This window comes from Olea europaea, unplaced genomic scaffold, assembly GCF_002742605.1.
Source record: "Olea europaea var. sylvestris unplaced genomic scaffold, O_europaea_v1 scaffold358, whole genome shotgun sequence".
Taxonomy (NCBI): domain Eukaryota; kingdom Viridiplantae; phylum Streptophyta; class Magnoliopsida; order Lamiales; family Oleaceae; genus Olea; species Olea europaea.
Genome location: NW_019254992.1, coordinates 523,166 through 536,076, shown reverse-complemented (window position 1 = coordinate 536,076; position 12,911 = coordinate 523,166). Strand labels below are relative to the sequence as shown.

At 34.5% G+C, this 12,911-nt stretch overlaps 1 protein-coding gene across 1 annotated transcript; it reads right to left on the bottom strand.

The window, feature by feature from the left end:
• Nucleotides 1-5,121: 5,121 nt before the first annotated feature.
• LOC111386511 (zerumbone synthase-like) lies at nucleotides 5,122-8,305 on the bottom strand. Its single transcript, XM_023010978.1, has 3 exons — nucleotides 8,107-8,305; nucleotides 7,946-8,032; nucleotides 5,122-6,021 (listed from the first exon to the last, which is right to left on the bottom strand). Exons 1-3 carry the CDS (start codon nucleotides 8,127-8,129, stop codon nucleotides 5,211-5,213), a joined length of 921 nt encoding a protein of 306 aa, XP_022866746.1. The 5' UTR covers nucleotides 8,130-8,305; the 3' UTR covers nucleotides 5,122-5,210.
• Nucleotides 8,306-12,911: the final 4,606 nt, after the last annotated feature.

Genomic DNA, 12,911 nt, shown 5'->3' with positions numbered 1-12,911 from the left:
TGAAAAATCGCACCAGGGGTAATTTTGTCATTTGTCGTGACGGTGTCGGAATGCGCTGAGATTTGGCAGGTTGATTGGCAGCGGCCAGAGAAAACTGATTTACGACAACTAGCTTTGAAGTTTGAAGAAGTATTGGACAGAAAATTAACAACGAAAAACCGCACCGGGTGCAATTTTGTCATTTGTCGCGACGTTGTCGGAATGGGCTTAAATTTGGCTAGTTGATTGGAAATGGCCCAAGAAAATTGATATAGGTCAACAAGATTTGAAGAAGTGTTGGACAGAATGTTAACAAAGAAAAACCGCACCGAGGGCAATTTTGTTATTTGTCGCGACGGTGTCGGAATGGGCTGAAATTTGGCAGGTTGATTGGAAACGGCCCGTGAAAATAGATATAAGACAACTAGCTTTAGAGTTTGAAAAAGTGTTGGACAGAAAATTAACAAAGAAAAATCGTACTAGGGGCTATTTTGGAGTTTGTCGTAACGGTGCAGGACAGGGCTGAAATTTGACAGGTTGATAGGAAACGGCCCGAGAAAACTGATGTTGGACAACCAGCTTTGGATTTTGAAGAAGTGTTGGACAGAAAATTAACAAAGAAAAACCGCATCAGGGGAAATTTTGTCATTTGTCGCGACGGTATCGGAATGGGCTGAAATTTGGCCGGTTCATTGGAAACGGCTCGAGAAAACTGATGTAGGACAACCAGCTTTGGTGTTTGAACGAGTGTTGGACAGAAAATTAACAAAGAAAAATTGCACCAAGGCAATTTCATCGTTTGTCGTTACGGTGTCGGAATGGGCTGAAATTTGGCACGTTGATTGGAAACGGCCCAAGAAAACTGATATAGGAAAACTAGCTTTGGAGTTTGAGGAAGTGTTGGATAGAAAATTAACAAAGAAAAATCGCACCAGGGGCTATTTTGTCATTTGTCGTTACGGTGCCGGAATGGGCTCAAATTTGGAAGGTTGATTGGAAACGGCCTGAGAAAACTGATATAGGATAACTAGGTTTGAAGAAGTGTTGGACGGAAAATTTACAAAGAAAAACTGCACCTGGGGCAATTTCGTCATTTGACGCGACAGCATCGAAATGAGCTAAAATTTAGCAGGTTGATTGGAAACGGCCCAAGAAAAATGATATTGTACAACTAGCTTTGGAGTTTGAAGAAGTATTGGACAGAGAATTAACAAAGAAAAATCGCACCAGGGGCAATTTTGTCATTGTCATTTATCGTGACGGTGTCGGAATGGACTGAATTTTGGCACGTTGATCAGAAACGGCCCAAGAAAATCGATATAGGACAACTAGCTTTGAAGTTTGATGAAGTGTTGGACAGAAAATTAACAAAGAAAAATCGCACCAGGGGCAATTTTGTCGTTTATCGCGACGGAGTTGGAATGGGATGAAATTTGGCAGGTTGATTGGAAACTGCTCGAGAAAATTGATATTGGACAACTAGCTTTGGAGTCTGAAGAAGTGTTGGGCAGAAAATTAATAAAAAAACCGCACCATGGCCAATTTTGTCATTTGTCGCGACGATGTCGGAATGGGCTGAAATTTGGTAAGTTGATTGGAAACGACCCAAGAAAACTGATATAGGACAACTAGCTTTGGAGTTTGAAGAAGTGTTGAATAGAAAATTAACAAAGAAAAACCGTACCAAGGGCAATTTTGTTATTTGTCGCGACGGTGTCGTAATGGGCTGAAATTTGGCAGGTTGATTGGAAACGGCCCGAGAAAACTGATATAGGACATCTAGTTTTGGAGTTTGAAGAAGTGTTGGACAGAAAATTAACAAAGAAAAACTGCACCAGAGGCAATTTTGTCATTTGTCGGGACGGTGTTGGAATGGGTTGAAATTTGGCAGGTTGATTGGAAACGGCCCGAGAAAACTGATATGGGACAACTAGGTTTGAAGAAGGGTTGGACAGAAAATTAACCAAGAAAAACTTCTCCGGGGGCAATTTTGTTATTTGACGCGACGGTGTAAAAGTGGGTTGAAATTTAGCAGGTTTATTGGAAACGGCCCAAGAAAACCGATATTGGACAACTAGCTTTGGAGTTTGAAGAAGTGTTGGACAGAAAATTAACAAACAAAAACCGCACCAGGGACAATTTTGTCATTTATCTCGACGGTGTCGGAATAGGCTGAAATTTGGCAGGTTGATTGGAAACGGCCCGAGAAAACTGATACAGCACAACTAGCCTTGAAGTTTGATGAAGTGTTGGACAAAAAATTAACAAAGAAAAATCGCACCAGGGGCAATTTTGTCATTTGTCGCGACAATGTCAGAATGGGCTAAAATTTAACAGGTTGATTGGAAACGGCCCGAGAAAACTGATATAGGACAGTAGCTTTGGAGTTTGAGAAAGTGTTGGACAGAAAATTAACAAAGAAAAATCGCACCAGGGGCAATTTTGTCATTTGTCGTTACGATGTCGGGATGGGCTGAAATTCGGAAGGTTGATTGGAAACGGCCCGAGAAAACTTATATAGGACAACTAGGTTTCAAGAAGTGTTGGACAGAAAATTTGCAGGCAATTTCGTCATTTGACGCGACAGTGTCGAAATGGGCTGAAATTTAGCAGGTTGATTGGAAACGGCCCAAGAAAACTGATATTGTACAACTAGCTTTGGAGTTTGAAGAAGTGTTGGACAGAGAATTAACAAAGAAAAACTGTACCAGGGGCAATTTTGTCATTTATCGCGACGGTGTCGGAATGGACTGAATTTTTGCAGGTTGATTGGAAACGGCCCGAGAAAACTGATATAGGCCAACTAGTTTTGAAGTTTGATAAGTGTTGGACAGAAAATTAATAAAGAAAAATCACACCAGGGGCAACTTTGTCATTTGTCGCGACGGTGTTGAAATGGGATGAAATTTGACAGGTTGATTGGCAACGACTCGAGAAAACTGCTATAGGACAACTAGCTTTGGAGTCTGAAGAAGTGTTGGACAAAAAATTAACAAAGAAAAACCGCACCGTGGCCGATTTGGTCATTTGCGGCGATGATGTCGGAATGGGCTGAAAATTGGCAGGTTGATTGGAGACGGCCTAAGAAAACTGATATAGGACAACTAGCTTTGGAGTTTGAAGAAGTGTTAAATAGAAAATTAACAAAGAAAAATCGCACCAGGGGCAATTTTGTTATTTGTCGCGACGGTGTCGTAATGGGCTGAAATTTGGCAGGTTGATTGGAAACGGCCTGAGAAAATTGATGTAGGACAACTAGCTTTGAAGTTTGTTGAAGTGTTGGACAGAAAATTATCAAAGAAAAATCGCACCAGTGGCAATTTTGTCATTCGTCGCGACGGTGTCGGAATGAGATGAAATTTGACAGGTTAATTGGAAACGGCTCGAGAAAACTGATGTTGGACAACTAGCTTTGGAGTTTGAAAAAGTGTTGGACAAAAAAGTAACAAAGAAAAACCGCACCATGGCCAATTTTGTCATTTGTCGCGACGGTGTCGGAATGGGATGAAATTTGGCAGGTTGATTAGAAACGGCTCAAGAAAACTGATGTAGGACAACTAGCTTTTCCATCACCCGAAATCTATAAATATGAGAAGATAGAAAACCTTCGCGACGGTGTCGGAATGGGATGAAATTTGGCAGGTTGATTAGAAACGGCTCAAGAAAACTGATGTAGGACAACTAGCTTTTCAAGATTATCAATTTCTTACTTTTGATTATCAATTTCAAGTCTCGAATCTTCAAAATTTTAATGTTAATTGCCTTCAAAGCATTACTAGATTTGTTCTTCACATAAAATTATGATAGCTTTTGAAATTGAAGGCTTTGAATAAGTTAAATCACATTCAAAATTGCTTTTCAAGATTGCACCAAACTAGAAAAGGAAATAGAGTTTTTCACTTGAAAATATACCATGCGATCGCACGGTAGGCCTGATTTGCTCTAGGGTTCTATACATTAGATCCATGCGACAACATGGGTATCTTCTCGACAATTGCCTGGTCTTCTTCTTTCCTAATGTACGTTTTGGTCTATATTCTTTGGACTTTGGCTTGCATAAGTCCTATGCCAAATCATGTTCACTTGATCCTCAATCTCTGAATTATGTATGGAATCTATCCTTTTCGCTCAATTTCCTATTTTTCAAAATTACTTCCAACATTGAATTTAAACAAACAATATTTATACAATATTAAACTATAATTCCTTTAAAGTACTCCCGTCCATATTTTTTGAATTCACACATAGATATGGTTGTTTGACTTAATTGAATAGGATTGATTTGAAATTGAGAGACATAAATTAATTAATTTAGAAGAATTCAATCAGAAATGCATAATCAATTGTTGGTGATTGAGATTAAGGGAATAATTACGGTAAAATTTTGAATCTAACTTTAACCATCATATAAAAGATCTAATTTAATTTTTTTTTTTTTTTTTTAGATACATAACATTTAGGATAAAAGAAAAATTAAAACTACATTTTATTTGCAGTCAAATTGAAATTAGGAATACTTGTATCAACGCTTAGATGGTAGTTCTCGTGGAAATGATAATTTGAACCTTTTATGATACGTACACTTACGAATATAAAATCGACAACAACCACATAAAAGTATGGTTAAAAATGAGATTAGAATATACGAATAAAATTTTTTGCAGATTATTTATGAGTAGTGCTATTTAGCATTACTGGTCTTAAAATACCAATCTATGTAACACTAATGTGACATTAAATGAGAAGTATAATTAAATGAATTACTTAATTTTACCTTTCATTGAGTCTATCACTTAGAGTCATCGCACCATCTAGACTGGTGTTGTAGTACTAGTGGTGTTAAATAACATTATTCATTATTTATAAACTGTGGTCTATTTAAATTTTAAGGATGTACAAATCCTCTCGTGATCTACATGTGAAGATATTGAGATATAAAGACATACTTTATTATGGCAGGAAGCTATAGCTTTCGGGATAAATGAAGATTAAAAGTTAAAGCAATCATATAGTTTTGGTACTAAAACAAGATGCGAAGAAGGAAAGGCAATTTATTAGCATGGTTAAAATCAATTATAAACAACTCACCTCCTTCATAATCTCATCAATTATTATTATTTTTATTTTTTTTAAAAGTTGCTATTTTCCAAAATGTTTGCATTAGGTAGATTTGGAAAAAATACAATAGATCAATCAGTCTTAACTAAATGAAGGGCTGCAACAGTTAGAACCTAGAGGTTTTGATGAGGATCGATTTTAGGGAATTCAAGATTCTTAAAGGAAGTGAATCCTCCATCGACAACAAGGTTGTGACCAGTCACAAACTTAGCTTCATCGGAGGCTAAATACAAGGAAGCCCGAGCCACGTCTATGTCTTCACATTTTGCTCCCTTTAGGACTCCCAACTTGTTCACTATCTCTATTATCTCATCTCGTGTTGCATTAGGGAAAAACTGAGCAAATTGCTCAACCACAAGTGGCGTTGGAATAGGACTTGGTGAAATGCAGTTAATTCGAACTCCATGTCCACATAGCTCACTTGCCACGGACTTCACCATTCCTGGTATTGCAAATTTTGATATAGTATAAGGATGAGGGCCAAGCCCACCCATGACCCCACTAACACTAGCCGTGCAAAGGATTGAGCCCGAGCACGCAGGAATCATCACTCGGGCTGCATGTTTTATACCCGCAATCATGCCCCGAACATTTATTCTCATGACACGATCAAACTCATCAAGGTCGAGATCAGCAACGCTGGGTGGAAATGGAGAGCCTGAAATGCCAGCATTGTTGCACATTATGTCCAGTTTCCCATAGCGGGCCACAGTTATATTAACTGCTTCTGCTATATGGTCCTCACTTGTAACATCACATTGTACAAAGTGAGCAGCAGGTCCCAAGTTTTGGGAGATTTGTGGGCCAAGTTTTGCATTGGTATCAGCAATAACAACTTTAGCACCGTGTTTAACGAACTCGGCAGCAGTCGCTTTTCCAAGCCCGCTCGCACCTCCTGTTATGAGGGCTACCTTGTCTTCAAGCCTGGAATTATTAGATGGTATGAGAAATTTGATTGAAAAAAGAAATTTATTTGTTTATAATGTGAATATATTAGATGACAAGTGGACAAAAATGAGTATGTATACAATGCTCACTTGACTCAACTCTTTAAATGATGCATTCATATTTACACTCATTCTCAAGATCACGTTTTGAATTTGAAACTTAAAAGTTTAAAAGTTAACTTAGAATTATTACTTTTAACGATATATGAGGCATTGTATCTCAAGAGATTATGTGACTACAATTGGTCCATGAAGTCCATAACTTACCTTATAAATGGAAATGAGACAAAGATCACCAACTATTAAAATTCACTAACGGTATCTCATAAGAGATATGAAGTAAAACAGTACCATTAAAAAGCGTTTGCACTACTAAGAAATGACAAACAGAAAAGGTCCAAAATTGCTATGTTTAGATAGAATCTAAATATCAAGAATTCAGCGGGGGAAAAAAAAACTTACAAGAGTTCTTCTTTTGCGTGAAATATAGAGAGCACTTTCAAATAATTTAATCAACTCAACAAACAAACATAAAAATTTACATCTTAATGACGTTATCATTGATTTCTTGCTAAAATTTTTACAAGGGAGCACCAAGCGTTATGTTGCAAATAAATCTAGTAGGCTTCCTAGATGTAATAATAAACGAAAGCATGCGCAACAAGAATAATCGAGAGGACCCTCCATAAGAGAATTTAATGTTATATATAATTATGTGTGTGCCTTAAGAAGAGATAGGGTGGGCCGTGGGGGAATTAAGAATTTGGAAGTGCACCAAAAAGAATGAGTCGTTAACTCGTTGCCACTCGTTATGCATCACAAATTAAAATAATTGTAGTTGACATTGCATTGTCTTTTTTATTTAAGACTGGAATTTAATCTTGAAGACAGCAGGAAAAGATAAGGACAAGCAGAATAGTTTAGGCCAAATATATATATAAAAATATATTTATGTCTGTTTCTTCAAACCTATTTAAAGTGTTGTTCACATGTAAACTAATAAACATTTCTTCAAACCAAATTAATATGTTGGCCCTCCCCCACTTAAATCTTGACGAGTCATTCTGTGATCTCTTACTAACAAATAGCGAGATGCGATTTCAAATATGATAGTCACTTATATTAAATTGGGTGTCCTCTTGCCATTTGATAGTAATTAAGAGTTGATGTAACCATGTATCAAGAATTAATTGGAGTGTTCGCAGCTCTCAACACAAATAACATACCCTAATAATGCTACTTGACATTATTTACATACAATGTTTTCTGTAGCCAGCTTACAAACAACTTTTACCATGCAGTCTCATCAATATTCTACATTTTTCAGCAGGCACAGTCAAACAAATGCTTGAGAATGCATAGATTGTCTCTCCTCTCTCTCTCTCTCTCTCTGCATTTTTTATTTTTATTTTTATTTTTTTGTTTTCTCCTGTATCTGGGCCATAAACGTTGTAAGCCCAAGTTCAATATTTTTTTATGTATATTATATAGCAAAAAGTCAACGAAGTGCATAATTAAAAACAGAAAAGTCGGCATCAATCCCTTAAATTAGAGCAGAAAACAAGGAACGTCATTGCCTGATGGACAACTCAGCTCAGGCCCAGTTCATGTTAATGAATCGTCAACAACACTGCAGAGTTTCAAAATTTAAACTGAAAACATACAATTAATGCAAACCAATCCAATGCAGTCTCTTAAATTTCAATTTCACCCACAAAGATAACCACAATACAAAGAAAAAGAAGAATTGAGTAGCCGAATTGTGAAAATTTCAATACTTAGTTTCCTCAATTATCCAGCTTTATGATTCTGGCCTAATTTCATTAGTACTTAGTAGAAATCAAGTGTTGAAATGATATTTGACGTGAAAAAAATTAAGTGGAAGACCCCTGATTAATTACCTTGCTATACCGATTGTACAATCTGTTGAAGAATATAGTCTCGAAGCAATTCTCCCGAACAAACCATCAGCTATCAGCTTGGGCTTCCTAATAAAAATCAAAAGTATAATTAAAAACAGTAGCGACAAATGCAAAGAAGAAACAAAAAATTAAATGAATACCTGGACCGCAATAATCTAAGCATATTGCCGGAATTTGGCAGTGAAATTTGAGAAACTCGACGAGATTTGACAGAGACCTCGATCGGAGTAGAGATATCTGGGAGTTTTGGAAGAAGTAGAATTAGGAGAGTTCTGAGGAGTTGTATTTAACGCGCATCTTCATGCAAAACAAACACCACTTTGCTATGCCGACCACCTTCTGTGGCATGACTTGTATGACCCCACCTTATTATTAACGGACAAAACGGAACGATCCCGAAACGGAACGGGGTCCAGCTGTTGTGTAACGTGACCCACTTACATGTTAGTTTTTCTGACTAGTCAATTTTTTCCTGAATTTGGACAGTACGAAATTTATTTTAAACCACTGCAATTTTATTAAGGGTAAATATAAATATATCCAAACCACAATATTTGTTAACTAGACACTACATTTTTATTACAACACATATCCCTATATTTTCTTATTTCATACATATGTTCTCAATTTTTTAGGGAAAAAAAATTTATCAACCATGATTTTCGTCCAAAATGTATAGTATGAGAGCAAAAAGACATATTTCTCTCTCGCATTTTTAAATAATTGAAATAAATAACTATTATAAAAGGTAAACAAAATATTTGTTCATCTTTTCAATGCACACTAGTAGAATATTTGGATGAAAACTGTGATGAAAGACAAAAATATGCTAATTAATTGAAGGTTAAGAATGACAATTCGACACGAAAAAAGTTGAGGATATAAAAGTAAAAGTGAGCAAATATTTTAAACTTTCATTGTAAATAAAATATGGTGTAGCTATAAAAAAAAATGTTGTGGGGGATAAAATTATTATTATTATCATTATTATTGTGAAAAGAGAGAGGAGTGGAAGAGCGCCCTCTCTTTTCTTTGGGAAATCGAGTTAGCTAGACTGGTTCTCTGGAAAAAGAAGAAAATAAAGAGAAGTCAATAGATTTGTGTATGTTTTATTAAGAACCAAAAACATAATATTTATAGGTCAAAATCAGAGATACAACGGTAATAATTTCTAAAGCTACAGGGTTACAATTGTCATTCACTTGTAAACCCTAATAAATTTATCATTTACAACACTCCCCCTTGAATAATACATTACAGAATATCTGCCCCGTTAAAATCTTGTTTGATAAAAATCCAATGGAACAAAAAAAATCAAATGAAAGAAAAAGAGAAAATAGTACAGTTATTTTGAAATATTAAAAATAAATGATGTCTCATTAAAAACTTGTTAGGAAAATTCAGTAGAATAAAACCTAAGCGAAGGAAAAAGAGTACAATTACTCCCCCTAATGTTGATCCCAATTTCCAAAAAAATCCCAATTGTGTCGAAGTTTCCATTTTTGGAATGGAATAGGATCAAGATTAAACCTTATCCCATGGTATTTATATGAGGTTCCTATTTAAGAAAGTCCCCGAGGGGTCTTGGTTGATCCAAGATTAGTAAAAGGCAATCACTGAAATTTCATCCTTGTAGGATCGTCAATATTGTACTAAGGGCGTCTTTAGAGTACATTGAATCAGTATAACTATCATTCTTCTAACACAGCAATGCAATTTGAATTAGTATCGAATCAAAAAGGAAGTGCTAAATAATTTAGGACCCACTAACCACCACATTGGATTCTCTCGCAGATTACATCACGAAGCACGTCAAGATAGGGCTTGCATCCTAGAGCTTTCACTACCGAAAGATCTTGTGAAGTGGCCACATTGTCACTTGAGCAAATTTGTTGGACATTGATGTCGCCATTCTTTTAAAACTCATGTTGTGAAAGAATTTTAAAGAAATATGTTTCATCCTGTCACTTTGATATGATCTTATTTGAGATTGCAATAATTTCATAACGATTTGAGGATGCTATTATGAATAATTGCTTAACAGATCTTCATGCTATAGCTATTCCTCCATGTGTAAATACATATCACATTTGTGATTTAGCTATATGTGGTTTAGAGAGATAATAAGCATCTACATATCCTATTAAAGTAGATCCCGACATTTGAGAATAAAATAATCCCAAATTAGTAGTACCCTTCAGGTAACAAAAAATATTTTTAATATCATTCCAATGTTTTTGAGTTGATGTAGAGCTATATCTTGTAAGGAGATATATCGAAAAATCTATTTCAGGTCGAGTGCAATTTGCAAAATAGGTTAATGCTCTAATTGCACTAAGATATAGTACTTCAGGACCAAAAATCATCTCCCAAACTTCAAGTGGACGAAATTGATTCTTTTTCACATCAAGTGATTGGACATACATAGGTGATGCCAATGGATGTGCATTGTTCATATAAAAACATTTTAAACTTTTTTCTATATATATAGTTTGATGAACAAATAATCCTTCTGAGAAATGTTCAATCTGCAATCCAAGATAAAATTTGATTGCAAATTCAATATTTGTTTTCTTTATGAAAATATATGGGCAGATATCGTCATTTTTATAAACATCTTTCAATAAATATTTGCTAAGATGATTGTACTACATGTGTTCGGATTATTTTAATTCATATAATGATATTTGCAATTTAATTGAGAACACGGTTCTCGGACATGTATTATTTGCTCTTGATATTTTAAGTCTTAAGAGACTTTCATATAAATGTTACTATCAAATGAACCGTATAAATAGGCTGTTACTACATCTATAAGGCGCATATCAAGATTTTGTGATACTATCAAACTAATTAAGAATATAAAAGTAATGATATCCATTATGGGAGAATATGTTTCCTCAAAATCAATTCCTAGTTCTTGTGAGAAATTTTGAGCTTCGAGTTGGGCTTCGTATCTTGTAATTTCATTATTTTCATCTCTCTTTCGTACAAAAATCCATTTGTATCTAGTAAGGATTACATTTTCAGGTGTTCGAATTACTGGTCCAAGCACTTTTCGTTTCTCTGAAAAATTCAATTTCGCTTGTATGATTTCTTTCCATTTTAGCCAATCATTTCTATTTCCACAGTCTTTAATTGACTGTGGTTTATGATCCTCATCTTGCATAATATCATGAGCCACATTAAAGGCGAAAATGTTGTCTATAACAACATTATTTCATTCCCATAATTTATGAGATAACATATAATTTATTAAAATCTCATTACTTTTGAATACTTGTGATTTTTCAGGAATCGTATTTTCAATATTTGATGGATCAACTTTTTCTAATGTTACTTCTTCCGAAAATTTTGGTTGGTTTTTCTCTTGTATTTTTCTTTTTCCAGCTACAGAGTCTTTGGAACCAATTGGTTGACCATGCTTCTAACGTATTTGAGATTCATTTGCTACAACAGATTGTCCTTTGGGGACAGCAATTTTTATTGGAATATTTTTCTGCTAGTATATATGACTGTTACTTTTCTTTTATCAACAAAATATATCTGATAATTGATTTACAACATTTTTCAAATGAATGATTTTTTCAAACTATTGTTCACATTGATTACTGCGGGGATCAAAATGAGATAGAGTTTTTTCATTCCAAGAAAATTTACTTTGTTTTTCAGAATGTAATTTTTCTCTTCCCAAAGTTGAGAAAGTCATTTAATCAAGATGAGCAACAAGTACAGTAAATAAATCACCCTTTAAAAGTTCAAGATATTTATAATAGATGGTGAATCAAAATCCACATAAATCTCAAATCTTCGTTATGGATCCATTTTAGTACGTTGTGGGGGGTGAAATAGGGACTTGAGATATATAATAAAAAACTCGTAGGTGAGAAATATCATGTTCATAACCAAATACAAGTTTCAAAGGTGAATTTTGATAATAGGCAGTTGGTTTAATACGAACCAATAATATAGTATGTAATATGGCATGACAGAAGTTGAGAGTTTTGTTTTCATAAGTAATGGTCTAGCAATCAATTGTAGACGTTAAATAAACGACTCCGCTAAACCATTTTGTGTATGGACATGCGTAACTAAATCTTCAATTACTAATCATTGAATGCTTGTAATCTAAATTCACCAACATGGTCAAGACAAATATTGTTAATTGAGTAATCAAAAAATTGCACGTAATTCTATGATTTGAGCAAGTAGTCTATCAAATGCTACATTCCTAGTGAAAAGTAAACAAACATGTAACCATCTAGTAAAAGAATCAATTAATACAATAAAATAATGAAATGATCAATATAGTGGGTATATTGGCCCACATATATCTCCACAAATCTTTTCAAGAAAGTTGAAAATTTAATATTGACTTTTGTTGTCAAAGGTCAATGGCTAACTTGCCTTTTGAACAAGTTATACATGAATAATCTTTAGATAAAAGAATCCTCATGTTCTTTAAAGGATGTTCATATAAGTTGTTTATTATTCGACGCAATATTATAGTTCTTGGATGTTCAAGTTGATCATACCAATGCATAAAACTTTTTGGGTTAACGAGCTTATGATTCGTGACAATATTTGAGTCAACTATTCTTATAAATGTATAATACATGTCCGATAAGAGTGCATGAAATTTTTTTATCTGCTTCTGACCAGATACAAAAGAAGTTTGTAAAGATATTTAGCATTATTTTCTTGTATCATCTCAATATGATATCCATTGTAGCGGATATCTTTAATACCAAGAAAATTTCTTCTAGATTTGCTGGAATAAAGTGCATTATCAATATATAATTTTGTATTATTTGGTAAAAGAATACATCTACTAGAGTCTTCAACGATATTTGATGCACCTGATATCATATTAACATTATTTTCTACTAATATTAAGTCAAAAAAATATTTTTTGTCTTGAAGAATGATATGTGTAGTTACATTA